This window comes from Oryctolagus cuniculus, chromosome 13 (genome assembly GCF_051225735.1).
Source record: "Oryctolagus cuniculus isolate XC-2025 breed Fujian yellow rabbit chromosome 13, ASM5122573v1, whole genome shotgun sequence".
In the NCBI taxonomy this organism is placed as follows: domain Eukaryota; kingdom Metazoa; phylum Chordata; class Mammalia; order Lagomorpha; family Leporidae; genus Oryctolagus; species Oryctolagus cuniculus.
In genome coordinates, this window is record NC_142879.1 from 40,599,042 (window position 1) to 40,616,766 (window position 17,725).

General features: G+C 51.5%; 1 protein-coding gene and 1 long non-coding RNA gene across 4 annotated transcripts in view; one reads left to right on the forward strand and one right to left on the reverse strand.

Annotated features, from left to right (window-relative positions):
* Positions 1 to 17,725, forward strand: part of LOC100350928 (inositol-trisphosphate 3-kinase B) — a 100,199-nt gene that overhangs the window by 35,761 nt on the left and 46,713 nt on the right. The window contains exon 1 of one of the 3 annotated variants that reach the window (XM_070055425.2): positions 16,141 to 16,284. The exons of the other annotated variants lie outside the window; for them this stretch is intronic. Coding sequence (XP_069911526.1) covers positions 16,243 to 16,284 — 42 coding nt within the window. The 5' untranslated portion in view covers positions 16,141 to 16,242. Of the gene's footprint in view, positions 1 to 16,140; positions 16,285 to 17,725 lie in introns of those variants that run through there. 3 annotated transcript variants of the gene reach the window in all.
* On the reverse strand, positions 223 to 15,995 carry LOC149122558 (uncharacterized). Its single transcript, XR_016218910.1, has 2 exons — positions 6,953 to 15,995; positions 223 to 1,821 (listed from the first exon to the last, which is right to left on the reverse strand). It is a non-coding gene; the product is annotated as an uncharacterized LOC149122558 (long non-coding RNA).

A 17,725-nucleotide genomic window follows, 5' to 3' on the forward strand; every position in this document is an offset into this window, starting at 1 on the left:
GTGGGAGGGGTCGCCCCGTCTGGGGTCTGCTTCCCATTGGTCCTGTCCTCTGCGGTGACCTCAGCCAGCGGCTTCCTGATTTGGGGAAAGGGTCGTCCCTTCCTCTGCAGCCTCTGGTGACGGTGATGGTGACGACCCGTTCAAAACCTGTCCTCGGGTCTCTGTCTTTTCCAGAGATGGTTTCCTTGGGCCCTGCTCTGATTCTGGGGAGAGGCAAATGCAGCAGGCATCGTGACCGAGTGCGAGAGGTCGAGCTGCCTGTCACTGGTTCAGTGACAAGAGGTTTCTCATCTCGTGTGTTGGGCAGTGAGCATCCCCAGCCTTGGCCCTCTGGTCTCTGGGGTCAGCTTGGTTCAGTCTAGAAGCTTTAGCGGCTCACTAGGCTAATCCTCCACCTGCGGCGCCGGCACACCGGGTTCTAGTCCCAGTTGGGGCGCCGGATTCTGTCCCGGTTGCCCCTCTTCCAGGCCAGCTCTCTGCTATGGCCTGGGAGTGCAGTGGAGGATGGCCCAGGTGCTTGGGCCCTGCACCTGCATGGGAGACCAGGAGGGGCACCTGGCTCCTGGCTTTGGATCAGCGCGATGCGCTGGCTGCAGCGCGCCAACCGCAGCAGCCATTGGAGGGTGAACCAACGGCAAAAGGAAGACCTTTCTCTGTCTCTCTCTCTCTCACTGTCCACTCTGCCTGTCAAAAAGAAAAAAAAAGAAAAAAAAAAGGAGTCAGTGACCTTTGTCATCTTTCTCATCAGCAGAAATTTCCTGACTGTCCACCCTATGCCAGGTGCTGTGGAAACAAAGAGAACTCAAAGGCAGCAGCTGTCCTGTAGGGAACTGTCCGGTTTGGGCGATTCCCCTGGGCACTTAACAGCTACATCCATGGCATTTAGGGCATGGAAAACAAGACTTGAACCAGTTGGGCAGACACATCCAGAGCTGCCCTTGAGCCTGTAGTTGTGTTCTGCCCTAGGGCAGTGTCACTCCCTCTGTCTGGAGAAGGCAGTGTTCGAGACCCTGCCTCTGGGCCTAGTGACCCCAAGGCTGTGGGGCCAGGAAAGCCTCGAGAGGGTTTGGCCGTGCTTGAGGACCTCAGTGTCCAGGTGTGAGAGCACATCTGCTGGGCTGGGACAGAGACGCGGCGTTCCTTGGGCCAGCGCTTCTCGGGGAGTTCTGGGTTCTGTGCAGGAGGAACCGGAGAATTCTTTTTTTTTGATAAAACTACCTGGGGCAGGTCGCCAGTGTCTTCGTCTGGAACGGCTCCTCCTTTCTAGCTCCCACAGTTGTAGAAGCATGTGAAGCCAGGGTTGTACGTGAGGTGTGCTCGGTGTCCGCTTGTGCCTCTATGTAGGAATGAGCAGCCCTCGTTGGGGGAGTTGAAGAAGCAGAAGGAGGTACAGAGAAGCCCCCCTGCCTGACTTCCTGGCACCATCACGCCAGAGGTGGTAAGAGGAGCTGGGTCCCTTCACGGCTGATGCCAGGGCTGCTGTGTCTGCAGTGCCTGCTTGTCCACAAGGGGAAAGTTACTTCTCATGGGTGCTTGTGATCTTTTCAGATTTGTGTATGGGTAGAAAAAGGGGAAAGAACTTTAACATGTGTTGACTGTTTGCCAAACACTGCTCCATACCCTTAAATGCATCAGGCTTTAATCACTCTCCGCAACCATGGTTGGCCCTCTTCATCGCTCAGACAAGAGCGGAGATTCAGGAAGGTAAAGCAAGTGGCACAGGCACCTTGCCGGAATCGCTGGGTTTCTCCTTGGACCTGCCACTTCCAGTCGATGCTTGCCCATTCTTGCTTGTGATTGCATGCTCTTAGATCACAGCGTCTGCAAATTAAAGTGAACTGGTTAGTGTGGTGGTTGCTGGTGCGATTTGTCCCCAAGAGGATTCATAAACTCCGTGGTGGTTGTCTTTTTAATTAGAGACACAGTCCCTAGTCTTCCTATAGGAATTGACATGAGTGAGAGTGACCTTTGCCCTGGGCTGTTTTCCTTGGGGTGGGGACAGGATGTGCGCAGCCCCTAGTTGGTTACTGCCAGGTCTCAGCTCTGGGATTCTAAGACGATGAGATGCTTAGAGAGGATCCAGAGCCTTCAGCAGATGTAAAGGGGTTGCAGCTGTTTGTTCTCCACGCTGATGCCAGCTGTGAGTTCTCCAGAGAGCGCTAGCCTTCTGCGGGGTCACTTTGCCTCCAGAGAGACCCTGAGACACAGCAGCAGCTCATGGTGCTGCAAACCAGTAGTACTCCCACTTGACAGTGGAATCCACACAAAACAAAGGAGAAGGTAGATGGGCCAGGCCTGGGCTGTTTTTTTCCCTAAGCCTTGACCTTATCAGAGTTAGAAACTGGTGTTTGAGATGGTAACATGTTACTAACCACTCCTTGGGCTGGTCTTACCAGAGATAAAGCTGGTGTTTGACATGGTAACATATGTTATTACCCACCAGGCTAGTATGTCTTATTAGATACCAGTGAGCACTTTCTGTGTGCTAAGCTGTGTGTATCTTAATTATATATATGTACATATAACTCTCATTTAATCCCGTACCGAAACCAGGAGGTAGAAATTATTATCCTCATTTCACACGAAGGGAAACTAAGGCTTAGAGGGCTTAAATAATGGGCCCAACTCTGTGCAGCTGGTGATAGACGGAGGTAGGATGTTAACTCAGGGTGATGAATTCAGAGATGCCCAGGTAGGGGCAGTAATGGGTACGGAATGGGTTGAACTGGGTGCCCTGGGCAGGAGCAGGAAGGAGCCAGTTGGAAGAAGAAAACAGAGTGACAGTGAGTGTTGGAGCCTGTGTCCTTCATCTTGCCCTCTGCTCTGCCTCTTCCCTCTCCCAGTCCTGTGTCTCTTTTCCCTTTCATCCCTTCTCGCTGCCTCCTGGGCCCAGGGAGTCCTGCCATGCATCCCCATCTCTCTTCTTCTCATTTCTCCTATTCCTCTTCCTTTCCTTCCCTCCCTTCTTATCTATCTTCCAGTTCTGCTGCTCACCCAGCTCCGCTGTGGCTGCCCGAAGGGCAGAGTGAGAAGGGGATGTGGGAGTCTCTGCAGGCAGGGACAGGATCAGAAGTCAGTGGGGACCGCTCAGGCAGCTGGTCTGGATTGCTTGATCCCTGGGACAGTCCAAGGACATGGCGGTGTCCTCAGAGTCCAGCAGGGCCACTGCTCATTAAGCAGAAGGTTGAGCTGACCACTCCTCTGTCTCCTCCCACTGCCTTGAAGCCAGCACCTCCCTGATTCTGCTTAATTGGTGACCTTCAAACTAAAATGGGATGACTTTTGCATCTTTTACTATTGATTTTGGCCTAGTGTTTCCATCAAGACATTTTTTTGGCTCTTGATTTCTGTGCTTGATTGCATTCACAGTCCCTCCCTCCCAGCTTTTTGGGAACAGCAGAAAGAATGAGGAGGCTGTAACAGCAGCCTCCTGCTTAGAGGTTCACTTCCAAGATCAGGGGGCCTGTTATTCTGGGGTCTGGACAAGGCTGGCAGTGGTGGAGCAGGTGCAGAGGAAACAGAGAGGGAGGCCAAGGTGAACTCTGCTTAAATAACCAACCCTCTCAAGAGAACCACCTTTGAAGGGCACGCCCTCTGTGACCCAAAGACCGCCCACTGGGTTCACCTCCTACATGCCTTAATCGGGTCTGGTCTCCACCCTTACTCCAACAACCATTAACATTGACCCATTGACCATTAACATAAGACTTTGGGGACCAAGCCCTCAGTATGCAAGCTTGTGGGGGACATTCATGCTATCATCCAAACAGAGGCCTACATTCAGATATGCAGCATTCAATATTCACTTCACCTGGCAACATTTTAATTCTGGTTTTTGATCAGGCCAATTTAAGGCTTGTTTAATCCAGAGGTTTGAGCTGATTAAGCCACTTGAATAACCCAGCAATTTGTACCTGGGACGTGGGCCCCCAGGGGCTATTTAGCACTGTCTGGAGCCGTTTTCTGGTTGTTAGAATTGTTAAGAGTGGTGCTTCTGGCGTTAACTGGACAGGGGCCAGGGATGCTACTCCACATTGTACAGGTGCCCAGGACTGCACTGAATTACCCAGTCCGAATGTCACTATTGCTGAGGTTGGGAAGTCCTTGTAAATGATGCCCGCCTCTCTGCTGTGGGAGATAAGATATGCAAATGTACTTGATAAAACTGTGGATACCTGGTCACCACTGACCAGTTATTATTGAGGGCACTCCATGCCAAGTGGTACTGTTGCTATTCACAGGTTAAATAAGTGATCGATGAAAAGGTTGTCTAGGGTTGGATTCAGGAAGGAACCTTCTAAGAGTCCTCATAGAAGCAGTCTTCAAGGTTCTTAAGGGTCCACTGTCAGCAGCTACCAGGGATATAATAATTCAGTTTCAGAACTATTTAGCTGGGACCAGTGTTGTGGCATGGCAGGTAAAGCTGATGCCATGACGCTGGCATCTCATATGGGCACTGGTTTGTGTTCCAGCTGCTCCACTTTCTATCCAGCTCCCTGCTAATGGCCTGGGAAAATCAGTGGAAGATGGCTCAAGTTCATGAGCCCCTGCCACCCACGTTGGGAGACCTGAATGAAGCTTCTGACACCTGACTTCCACCTGGCTCAACCCTGGCTGTTGCAGCCATTTGAGGAGTGAACCAGTGGGTGGAAGCTCTCTTCTGCTTCCCCTCTCTGTAACTCTTTCAAGTAAATAAATAAATCTTTTAAAAAAGCTATTCAATCACACTTTGATGCAGATTTTATTTCTTTATCTTTTCGTGCATCTTGATGAAATCTGAACATATCCTCTGTGGCAGTTTTCTTGGTTTTGTAGCCTGCATCAAATGAAGAAATGAGATTTGTTTGTTGAGACTTTTTCTTGGTGAACCCATGTCGACTTAGTGATTCTTAACCTGCTGTGCTACAATGCTGGCCCCATAGACAGGTGATTCTTACCTTTCCCTGTAAATGGTCACAGATCACTTATTCTATAATCTAGTCTTCTGTTTGCCAATCTGAAGCTTCCAGAATCCAGTTTGGCAAAACATTAGGCAAATATTTGCCCATCTACAGTCTTCCGACCCTTTCTCTGTGATGTCTTAAAGGTCATTAGCAATTGTTCTGTGAACACACAGTTGTATTCTTTTAGGGCTGTCCTTGAAAACAGGATGCGCAGTGAGAACACAGTGGCTGGGGCATTGGCTAATTTGAATTCTCTCAGAGGTACTGTTTGGGAGCTGGCATTTGACTAAGTGGTTAAGACACTGGACACCCATTTCCCATTTTGAAGTGCGTGGGTTTGAGTCTTGACTCTGCTTCTGGTTCCAGCCTCCTGATGCACGTTCTGGGAGGCAGCAGGTGATGGTACAAATTGTTGGGTCCCTGCCACCCAAGCTGCTGGCTTTGACCTGACCTATCCCTAGCTGTTGCAGGCATTTAGAGAGTGAACCAACAGGTGGGAGATCTCTCTGTCAGTCTCTGTCTGTTTCTGTCCCTCTGTCTTTTAAATAAACAAAATAGATGAACAAATAACTTTAAAAACCATTGATGTAGATGCTTTTGAGTAAACTTAAATTTTTCAGGAAAGAGGACTAAGAGAGAAATCAACCTCTTATCTGAACGATGGTGTCAGCACCGACCTCTGACTCAGAAAGGTCTGCCTGGCTGCTGTGAAGCACAGCAGTGCTAAAAGCACCCATGGTGACCTTCAAATAGGCAGCAAAGTCAGTGTTTGCCTCTGGGGCCAGTGTTGTGGCCTGTGATGCTGTCCTCCCATATAGGTGCCTGTTCAATCCTGGCCGCTCCAGTCCTAGTCCAGCTCCCTGCTAATGGCCTGGGAAAGCAGCAGAAGATGGCCTAAGTCTTTGGGCCCCTGCACCCACATGGGAAATCTGGATGAAGCTCCTGACTCCTGGCTTTGGCCTGCCCCAGCGCTGGCCATTGTGGTCACTTGGGGAGTGAACTAGTAGATGGAAGATCTCTTTCTTCTCTCTTTCCTCACCTCTGTAACTCTGCCACTCAAATATAAAGAAATCCTTGAAAAGATAGATGACTGCATCTAACCTGTCTTGACCCGTTTTCTGTTAGCATAACAAGACACCTGAGACCGGGCGATTTATACAGAATGGACATCGATTGGCTTGTGGCCCTGCAGCTGGGAAGCATAAGAGCACGGTGCTGGCTGGAGAGGACCCCTCTGCATCCTAACGAGTGAAGGGTGTCATGTGCAGAGACAGAGCAAGGTGCCAGCCACCAGTGCCATCCTTGGGGCCCCACCCCACAGTCTTGTTTAGTCCTGATCACCTGCCAAAGGCCCTGCCTCCAACTGCTGTTAACCTGAGTTCCAACACATGCCTTCTGGGGAGTGCATTCAGCCCAACGTGTCTTAATGGCACAAAGTAGACTACAGTAGGCAGTATAGGAGTGCACTGCACAAAGCAGCAGTGAGAACCATTGTACACCTTGTGTTTTCAGGGTTTGGGTCTGTGTGCGAGGAATCCCCTGGACATGCTGTGAACTGGACTGCTTACAATGGATCACAGTCACAAGTGTCAGGGTTGAGGTCTATACAGATCTGCGTAGAAAGTGGTTCTAAAGTCTGGGAATTAACTCTAAGGCATCAACTCCTAGACAGGGGATTTCTTCATCTCTGTGTGGCAGAGATGCTCATAGTGTTTGGACAGGGTTCCGTTTAGACCAGGCAGGGAAAGAAAGGGGATGGAGGAGGCTCTAATGCTTGCAGAGGCCCGAGAGGGGTCGTAGCTTAGTGTCTTACGTGCTTGGAGTCTGGGCTGCTGGCCCTCCCCTTCCCCAGCAGGGGCTGTCGTCAGGCTTCTGCGAGAGCTGAACTCTGCACTCTCTGCTCACGTAGGTGGGCCACGTGTGGCTCCAGGAGTCATGCTACCTCCAGACCTCCTAGGAGGAAAGCTGTGCCCGGCCAGGCCCACGGGTGCCCTGGCCAGTGAACTCACCATCAGGCGTGAACTCCTCACCGTCAGCTCAGCAGGGGTGGCAGTGGACGCTAGAGCTCCCAGGCCAGGAAGGCTCAAAGCCGTGGACTTAGGAGCCGGGCACTGAGATTCTGTTGGTGTTGGTGCTTGAGAACAAAGGAGGAAAAGGAGAGATGAGAGGCATTCACATTTGCAAAGATGCTCTTTTCTTCCTTTTCTCTCTCCCTCCCTTCCTTCCTTTCTTTTCTGTCTCCCTTTGACTTCCTTTCCTGTGTTTCTCAGACTCGAGTGGGTCCTGGGCATGAATGAGTCTGTATTTGCAGACCAATTCCTTGAACAACACGCCCCATTCAGCTCCTGTTCTTGGGACCGCGTTGGAGGGTTTGGTGTGGCTCTCCCTGACAGTGGCCAGCTCAGAAACAGTGCCCAGACCACCAGACTCTGCAGGGCAGGACACAGGAGCCTCAGTTCACTCAGCTGCCCTGTGTTGGTACCAGGCGAAGACAGGAACTGGCTGGTGTGGAGGAGTACGTCTGCAGAACGGGACAGCTTTCTGCCCAAGGTTACCCCGCTAAGAATTTCCACTTTACTGTCAATTTAAAGAGGCCTTTGGGATCATGTTTATGGAATCTCCCCGCTGTTGCCATTTCATGTGACTTGTGACGTCACAGCCGGCGTGATGTTCTTACCCAAACGGAAATTTGGGCTGGGCTGGGGCCTCTGGGAAACTTGGAGTTCAGGCAAACAGGATTAAAAACCGGCGTTCTGAGAGGCTGCCTGGTGTGACGGAAAGAGGATTGACTTTGGAGTCAGATGACTAGGAGCTGATCCTAGTTCTGCTCTTTGGGCGTGTTCCTGACTTCCTTCAAATTTCTCATTTACAACAGGCAAAAGCTGTGAGGTTTTGAGGACTTCACCAGAATTAAAGATGTGGTACTGTGCACATAGTAGGCCATCAGTCAATACCGATTTCCTCTGTTTTTTTTGTCCTTGTTTGCTTGGTGCTGGTGCTTTTCATCACTGGCCCTTGTTTGGTCACCTGTCCAGGGTGCAGCTGTTACCTGGTAGCCCAGAGCCACGCAGTGCTGCAGACTTAGAAGGACCCAGATGAGGGGAGTCTGCCTGCCGGGGTAGGACCGCTAGGCCTCGGGCAGCTTCTCCAGCTGTTGAAGTAGCTGAAAATTAAGCCTTCCAAGGACAATGATGACATGGAGAGGGGTGGGCGGCCACGTAAGCACTGGGAAGCAGCACATGGCATTGAGGGGGAGTGGGCAGACCCCTTGGCATTACGGTGTTGCTGCTTATTCAGGAAAGTTGAGATGTGTTGGAGAACGGAGTTTTCCTAAAGACACCCGTCTTAGGACTAGCAGTCTTTTCTCGTTGTTCCCCCATAAAATTTGTTGGCTGTGCTTTGTATTGGGCCAGACGTACTCGCTGAAATGTCATTTTGCAAATTTAGAGGAGGGAGGGGAGGGGTTGTGTCTGCAAATTCTAAGCCCTCCCCTTTCTGCTGTTGATTCAGATTCAGGCCGAGACACTGAGATCTGAGTACATTCAGGGGGTTTCTGGGGCTGCTTTTAGAATGCCTGCTTACTGTGCGTGCAGGGCTCTGCCCAGCCGGGCTCTGCCCAGCCAGGCTCAGACTTCGCTCTTCTGAAGCCTCATGACCTGGGAAAAGAGTGTGAATGTGTTCAAAGTTCATTTGAGAAACAGATTAAGCATCCTTATCCCCAAAGGAGAAACCCGTTTTACTTTTTTTTAAAATTATGACAAAATTCATAAAACATAAAATTTACCATTTTCACCATTTTTAAGTGTACAATTCAGTGGCATTAAGTCTGTTCATATTATTGTGCAAGCTTCACTACCATCCATTTCTTGAACCCTGTAATCTTTTTTTTTTTTTTTAATTTTTTGACAGGCAGAGTGGACAGTGAGAGAGAGAGACAGAGAGAGAAAGGTCTTCCTTTGCCGTTGTGAACCCTGTAATCTTGCAAAGCTAGCACTGTACTCATCTGTCCATCACCTGCTCCCCCCACCCCTGGCAGCCACCATTCTTTCTGTCCCTGTGAACTTGACTATGCCTGGTGCCTCACACACGTGAAGTTACACAGCGTTTATCCTTTTGTATCTGGTTCATTTTGCTGAACATAGTGTCCTCGAGGTTCATGTATGTTATAGTGTGTGTCAGAATTTCTTTCCTTTTTAGGTTGAATAATATTCCATTGTATGTATGGACCACATTTTGTTTATCTATTCATCCATCAGTAGATACTTGGGTTGCTTCCACCTGTTGGCTATTGTGAGAAATTAGGCTTGGCGTGTTGAGAACAAGTCTGGTTTCCCTGCCTCCTGGGAAGAAGGCAAGTTGAATAGGTCTTCTGTGTGAGTGAGTGAGGTGCATGTGCACGTGTCTGTGTCCATCTGTCTTTCTCAGTTGACGTAAGTAGTAGGGGTAGAAAGAGTCCTGTTTTATGTCTGAAGACATGCTCCCTACCCATGAGGCTTGTCCAGCTCTTGATGAAAAGGTAAACAAGAGACAAGTGCTTGACGTAGCAGACAGAAGAAGACACGTGGCAAAGTCTCACCATGCTGGACAGACCAGATCATGTTTCACGGCTCCGAGCGCCTCGCCTGACTCAGCCTCCCACACTGGATGGACGATCTGTTTACTGCAGGGTGCTACAGCAGCAAGAGAGCCAGCTTAGGAACTGGACAGCCAGGAGGCCGGACTGGTCCTGTGATTGCCTGGTTGTGTGACTCTGGCTAACTCCCTTCAACCTCCTTCCTTCTCGGTCTTTGCATTTAAGAGGATTTTGTGGTGTACATCAGTGGAGCATATAGAAAGCTGTTGCCCAGCTTGTATTCAGCCAGCTTCAGTTCCCTTCCTCCTGCCTTCTCCCACAGCTCCTTACCAGGAGGGCCCTTGCCTTATTTCCCTTGGCCTAGGCCTAGCACAGGGCCTGGCACACACTGACAGCAGCCAGCTGAATGCCTGTGCCACGTCTTCCAAACTCAAGAGATTGTTTTGTTTTTGCACCCAATATATTTTTTTATGTTTTATTTATTTGAAAGAGTTACAGAGAGCGGTAGAGACAGAGCAAGAGAGGTCTTCCATCTGCTGGTTCACTCCCCAGATGGCTACAATAGCTGGAGGTGCGCCGATCCGAAGCCAGGAGACAGGAGCTTCTTCCAGGCCTCCCACGTGGGTGCAGGGGCGCAAGGATTTGGGCCACCTTCCACTGCTTTCCCAGGCCACAGCAGAGAGCTGGATTGGGAGAGGAGCAGCCGGGACTAGAACCGGTACCCATGTGGGATGCTGGCAATTCAGGCCAGGGCTTTAAGCCGCTGCGCCACAGCGCCGGCCCCTCCACGAACATTTTGAAGTGCCCTCCTGTTGACTTTCTCCTGGATGACTCTGTGGGAAACAAAATCCCACAGCAGGACTTCCCCAAGACGTTCCAAGCCAATCAGCACCAGTGGAGGAAGTGCAGAGCCTCCTGGGGGCCGGGGGGACTTTGGGGAGAATATTATTTATTTGGATGGGTAAGCTCTTGCCTGTTTGAAAAGCAGAAACCGAATACTGACTGGCCTCATTACTTTTTTGGTCATTGCCTCTTTGTGTGTAGAGTACTTTTAAGAGATTATTGCTTGGGACTTTAAAAATAGGCCAATTGTCAGATGTCTTGGCAGGAAAATATCTCCCAATGGCTTTAGGAATTTTCATAAGGCCAAACATCTCTCCTTGGAGCAAGCTGTTCTGCTTGCTTGTTGCTGAATACACGGAGGAGGCCGGAGAACAAACTCGGTTCCGAGTGAGGGCCCTGGCGATGAGATGTCAGCAAAGCGGGGAGGGCTTGTGTATGGGGGGGATGCTGACTGGTTGGTAGTGGGAATAAAGAGTCCCTCCCTCCCTCAGTCCTCACCCATCTGTCTTTGGTTTGTCCAAAGAGAATTATCACCAGCCTCCCAGGGCAATTCTGTGGTTTGGGCAGAGAGGAGGATACAGGCTTGCTGGTGTGGTTCCAAAGGCCAGTGAAAGGCAAAGGAGAAAGCATGAAACTTGGCTGCGGATGCAGAAGGCTGCTCCAGCACATCTGAATCTCGCAGCAGCTCTGAGGTCTGGGCGGCCCCTGAGCAGCCTGCTAATGGCGCCGGGCTCTGGGCTCCTCTAGCATGGGGCAGTGCCTCTGGAAGCGTTGCTTGGGTGATGGAGAGCACCCTTCCTCCCTTCTCCCCTTGGCCCTCATCTCTTTATCATCTAATGTTAAATATAGCCGAGCAGGCAAGGGGGAGGGGCTGGCACAGTCCTGGCAGAGTCTGGGGGTTTCCATTCTGGGGCTTTGGCTCCCCAGGGGGATTGTCTGATTCATCTTTGCATCTCTAGTGTCGGCACAGTGCCTGTTGCATGTAGGGGGCTGCAGCTGGAGAGAGCATGCACTTTTTTTTTTTTAAAGATTTATTTATTTATTTGAAAGTCAGAGTACACAGAGAGAGAAGGAGAGAGACAGACACAGAGAGAGAGATCTTCCTTCCAATGGTCTTCTCCCCAGTTGGCTGCAATGGCCAGAGCTGCACCGATCTGAAGCCAGGAGCCAAGAGCTTCCTTGGGGTCTCCCAAGCGGGTGCAGGGGCCCAAGGACTTGGGCCATCTTGTACTGCTTTCCCAGGCCATAGCAGAGAGCTAGATTGGAAGTGGAGCAGCCAGGACTAGAACTGGCATCCACATGGGATGCTGGCACTGCAGGTGGTGGCTTTATGTGCTACACCACAGTGCTGGTCCTACATGCACTTTTCTAGAGCTCTCAGGGTAGCGCAGATCTTTCTTTATTTACAACAATGCCAAGAGCTTGGTTTGTCATTTCAGAGGGATGCAGAATGATTGCTTCACCCTGTGAAGTGTTAAGCCTATTTTTGTTGTTGTTGCCTGTGCTTGGGCCTAAGACTTGGTATTGGCTGCCCATTTTGGTCTATTTTCCTAAGGAAGACATAGGGCCATTGGAGGCATTCTCCTGTTTTGCTTTTTTTTTTTTTTTCTTTGTTAAAAAAATGAGGGAAATGAGTTGGGCATTTTGATGTAGTGGTTAAGATAGTGATGAAGGAGAGGGAGGACCTGGCACTGTGGTGCAGTGGGTTAAGCCACTGCCTAGGATGCTAGCATTCAATGTGAGTGCCGTTTCGAGTTCTGGCTGCTCCATTTGGAATCCAGCTCCCCACTAATGCACCTGGGAAAGCATAAGAAGATGGCCTAAATGCTTGGTCCCCTGCCACCCACGTTGGGGGCCCAGGTGGTGTTCCAGGCTCCTGGCTTTGGCCTGACCCAGCACAGGCCTTTGCAGCCATTTGGGGAGTGAACCAGCAGATGGAAGATCTCTCTCTGTCTCTGACTCTTGACTTTCAAATAAATATATCTTAAAAAAAAAAAAAAAAAAAGATTGAGACTCTCATCTCATATTGCAGTGCCTGGGTTCAAGTCTCAGCTCCACTTCTGATTCCAGTTTCCTCTAATGCACACCCTGGGGGGCAGTAGTGATGGTTCAAGTACTTGGTTTCCTGTCACTCACATTAAAGACTTGGATCGAATTCCTGGCTCCTGGCTTTGGTGGGGTGCAGCCCTGGCTGTTGTGGGCATCCGAGAAATGAACCAACAGTTGGAAGATAGCAGTCTGCCTTTCAATAAAATGAAAAATAAAATACAGAAAAAAAAATTTAAAGGAAAAGGGTCACATTTAAGTGGTCGCTTGAAAATGAGGCATGATTGTGAGGTTGCTGAAGCTGGAGAAGCTGCCTGCCGTGGGCACCTGTGTGGCCCTGGCCCCATGTGCACCAGCAGCGCTGTGGGAGGGTGGGAGGGTCCCGTGTCCCCATCCCACACAGTGCTGGGACTGGGGTTTCAAGGAGCTCTTCAGTTCTGCTGGCCTCAGCTTGGTGAGTTCAGAAGCGGATTGTGTGGTGGTGCCCATTCAATTCCTTTACAGCGGGTGCCACCCATGGTCACAATGGACAAAGTGTTCTGGGAGCAACAGAAGGGCGAGTGTCGTTCCAAGGCTGGCCTCTGAGCTGGGGTCCAGAAACAAGGGACCTGGATGTGACATGGGACCACAAGAGATGACAAGCAAGACTGCAGGCCCCAGTGTCCCCTTCACAGGCCACTTTCGGTAGCTCGGCCTGGGGGGTGGGGAAGAGTTGTGTCGTCGCCAGGGATGGGAGCCCTAGGCTGGTGATTCTGAAGGAGCTCTTTTCATGACTAGTTTACGGTTCTGCAGCTCATGGCCTAAATATCTGGAAGCAGTCTGCACTATTTCTGCCTTTTATCCTTGATTAGAGGTTAATTTTGTTCCACAATGAACTCATTTCAGTGTGAGTGTAAATGGTGCTATAGAAAGATGCATTTTCTAGATATTTCTTTTTGCTCACTGACTTCAAATATACTAGAACTGGTGGCAGCAAAGGATTCAGGCCACATGAGCAAGGCAGGAGTTGGTCCAAGGTTGCATCACTCTCCGGAGGTTTCAGACTGGGGCAACCCTGCTCAGGGCAGCCTCTCAGAGGCTCTGGAGCAGAAACTCTCCCTTTGTCTGCCTTCCAGCACCTCAGTCTCTATCCTGTGCCCTCCCACCACTACGTGAGCCAGCCATGTGTGGTCCCCAGGGCTTGGGGGCAGGTGGACACTGAACACCGCAGGACGACCCATAGGAAGTACAGACACACTCATACCGAGACCCCTTGGGATAGCCTTTTTGGCTGTCATGCCTAGCCACACATTCTGTCCCACAAAGGGCTCCTGGTGAGGCAGGAGGCACATGGCTGGAAGGTTTCCTGTTAGCGCAGGGGAGCATGGGCTGGTTGTCTTTCCTGAGACTGATCCTGTGTTGTGTCTGTGCTGGCTGGTAGCCCCCAGCTGGAGGAGGCCCAGGGCCCCGAGGAACTGTGGATTTTCCCACGGAGTTTAAGGGTCTCAGTGGTCTGATCCTTTGGAATTTCCCCCATTTCCCTGAGGGCCAGGGTGGATCCCTGGCTGAGGACTTGGAACCCACCGCTGGGAAATGCCCGAGAGGACCTGAAGCCAGGAATAGTATCTCTGTGAACCCACGGGGGTCTTCCACTTCCTGTGCAACTAAGTGCAGCCTCCTTTCCAGTCAATAACAGCCATGCCCAGAAATGAGGCGGGGCCCCCTGGGTGGCTGGGGAGGTGGAGACTTGGTCAGCCAGAGCCTCACTGTTGATTCCAGGGCAGATGCCTCTGTGACCTGCCTCTTGCCCACCCACCCAACTCCCAGCACCTCCCTTGTCATCCTACTCAAAGCCGGTTTGGGAGCCTGCCGGCCCACATGGCTTTCCCCTGGCTTCTCTTGAGTTCCCTGGTAAGTCCCACGTGTGTGTGAGTACATGTGGGTGGGCAGGGGTTCTTACCTGTCACTCCCCCTCTTCATGGAGGAACGACACAGGACCCTGCGCTGTTCTTTTGTCTGCTCGGCCCTTCCCGGGTTTGCTGCTGGTTCTTCCCGGGTTGGCTACCGACCCTTCCACCTCCGTGGAAGGGCGGTTCCCCCTGCCACTTTCCCCACTTCCGCGGGGGAGTGGCACACCGCCGGCCGGCTCTCTCGGGGGCTGCACAGGTGTTCCTTCAAATAGATGTTCCCCTTAGATGTTCCTGGTGCATGTTGTCTCTCTCCTCCTTTATAGTCCTCTTCCACCAATCCCAACTCTGCTACCCATACGCCGAGTACGCTGCTCTCCTCCAATCAGGAGCAGGTCCTACAGTTTATTGGTTGAACTGGAGGCAGCTGTGTAGAAGCTGTTTCTCCCTTCTCAGCGCCATATTGTGGGCGAGCAGATGCATAGAATAAGTCTTAATTCCAGTAACTTAGTCTAGTCCGAGTTGCTCCCCACACTTACCTGCCATGCTAGGTGGGCTGTTCTCTTTCCTGAAGAAACCTGCCTTCCTTGAATGGGGTTGGTTTCCGCAATAACATCCCGTTGGAATCTTCCCCTTCCCTCTGTTTTTTTTTTTTTTTTTTTTTTTTTTTTTGGACAGGCAGAGTGGACAGTGAGAGAGAGAGACAGAGAGAAAGGTCTTCCTTTTGCCGTTGGTTCACCCTCCAATGGCCGCCGCGGCCAGCGTGCTGTGGCCAGTGCACCGCGTCTATCCATGGCAGGAGCCAGGTATTTATCCTGGTCTCCCATGGGGTGCAGGGCCCAAGCACTTGGGCCATCCTCCACTGCACTCCCTGGACATAGCAGAGAGCTGGCCTGGAAGAGGGGCAACCGGGACAGAATCCGGGGCCCCGACCGGGACTAGAACCCGGTGTGCCAGCGTCGCAAGGTGGAGGATTAGCCTATTGAGCCGCGGCGCCGGCCTTTCCCTCTGCTTTTGCCCCCACTCTTCCTCCCTGCCCCCACTCTTCCTCTCTGCCCCTACTCTTCCTCCCTGCCCCCACTACCATCATGGGCTCCACATCTTGCTCCCCATTTCTCTGCCAGAGGAAGCCCTTAATGCAACCATGCAGCTCCCTACAGTACTCACAGCAAGCTGCTTCCCCACCCCTACCCAGGCTCCGGCGCCTCAGGACCAAGGAGTGGATTTTTTTCCTTATATAGGTTAGTATCCTGATCCAAAAGGCTCAACCTTGAAATGTGCCAAAGTCGGAAACTTCTTGAGTGCCAACATTGACACCACCAACTGGAAAATTCCACACCTGATGTAATGTGATGGGGGTCTCAGTCAAAACACAGGCGCACTGAAAACATTGTGTACAGTTCCCCCTTGGGCTCTGTGTGAATTTCATGTGTACGCTTTGGGGGGTATCACCCCAAGATGGCTCATTATGTACAAGTCAAATTATGCCAAAATCCAAAAACATCTGAAGTCCCAAACACTTCTGGTCCCAAGCATTTCAGGAAAGGGATATTAACCTGTATGGTGTCTTTGGGCTTCTAATTAGTTCAACTCGTGTGTTCGTTTCATAAACATTGAACTAAGCACCTGTTACGTGCTAAACATTCCAGCCGAGCGAGCCTGGGTGCCTGCCCTGGGTCACAGGGACGCGTGATCAGATCTCTGCTTGGTGCCGTGGAGGTGCAGGGAGGCTTGTGAGGGCAGGGCCAGGCTGGTGTGGACACAGAGGGAGGGACAGCTTCGCTCCAGGCCCCAGGGCTTGCTGGGAGGCCTCCCAGCCAAGAGCTCAGCTGTGAAGGCTCAGTAGGAGAAGGGACGGTCGAGTTAGGTCTTCACTGTTGAGTTGGACTTCAGGGGCTAGACAGGGTTGGGGGAGGAAATCCGATTCCAGGCTGAAAGATCTGCACGAACAATGGCCAGGAGACCCGAGAGAATGCGGCAGGACCGGGAGCTGGTGAGTGGGCCAGCCTCACCAGAACCTGGGGGCAGGGGTGGGACAGAGCTGTGTCCCCTGTGGAGGGAGGGTACTGAACATCAGCTTCAGCCTGAGCTGAGCTTTGAGTTGCTGCGTTTAAGGACATGAAAATGTCCTGTGGTTGACGAGAGGACATGTTGAGTTGTGCAAGGGGCATCAGCAGCTCTAGGCTTAGGGAGGTCACTGAAGACAGACTGGGGACAGATTTCTCAGTTTCCCTTGTGGTACAAAGAAGGCAGCCCCTCCATTCCTCATCTTGGTTCCAGTGTTTACCCAGGCTTTTAAGGGGCAAGAAGAAACCAGTCATTTTTCCTGACCCTGTTCTTCTTTCCCAGTATAGACCTGTGGATCAGCTGACTCTAAGCCCAGTTTTCTGCCTCCTGGGTGTGACCCTTGGAGGGCAGGCAGCAGGGTGCCACACTGGGTGGGACAGCACAGTGGCCTGGGAGGATCTGGGCTCTGGGCCCACCTATGTGCCCCCTGGCAAGTTGCTGGCACCCTGCGCTTGGGTGGTCTCTGTGAGATGTGAATGGCTGCCTTCTTTCTGGAGTCTGCATGAAGAACCAGTGCAGTAACGCACGAGGATACCATCCTCAAAGCATCGGGCGTGGATCCTCCGTGCCTTCGTGTGCGTGCCGGTGCTAACTTTCCCAAGCACTTGTTCACCAGCAGGTTCTGCCATGGAAAGACTGCCAGGAAAAAAGGCTCTTAGGGATCCCGGTTCCAGGACAAGGATAAGTTCAGAGTTCAGGTTTGTTTATACTGCATTTGTGGTGCCTCTCCTTGGTTAAAAAACAATTTTTTTTTTTAATTTGCTGATTCTATCTTTCCCTCCCCTGCCCAATGACAGATGGGCGCTCCATGGGCCCAGATGTAGGCATTCCACGCAGGCTTTTCAGAGAGACAGTGGGGCCCGCAGGCAGCCTGTTCTACTCCTGGGCTGGGGCCCATCCCCTCCTGCAGGTCTTTGCTGGGCAGACTGGCTGCACAGGCCCAGTTAGACTTGAGCAGGTGCTTCTGCTCTGAGCTCCTTGGGCTGATCCTGCACTTGCTCCCACGTTCCCTTCCGTCCACGCCTGTGCCACTTCATTTCCTCCCCTTGTTTTGTTCCTGATGGCTCCAGCCTCTGCACTTGGTCCCAGTGTCAGAGAGAGTTCTCAGCCGGTGAGAACTGGGTGCTGTAAAGGGGCTATCTTTCCTGTTTCAAGTTCATGGACTCTTTGGGTTTGTAAATTTGCCTGCCGCCCAGGAGGCAAATGGTTTGTCAGTATGGGCATGCCTCAGAGAAGCAGCAGGAACGCTAGCCTTTGTGGTCTGCAGGTCAGCATCGCCTGCTCTCAGGACCAGCAGTGGACTGTCTTTGCAAAGTGCCTTGTGACTCCCACACTTCTTTGTTATCTGAAAAATGACATTTGGTGAG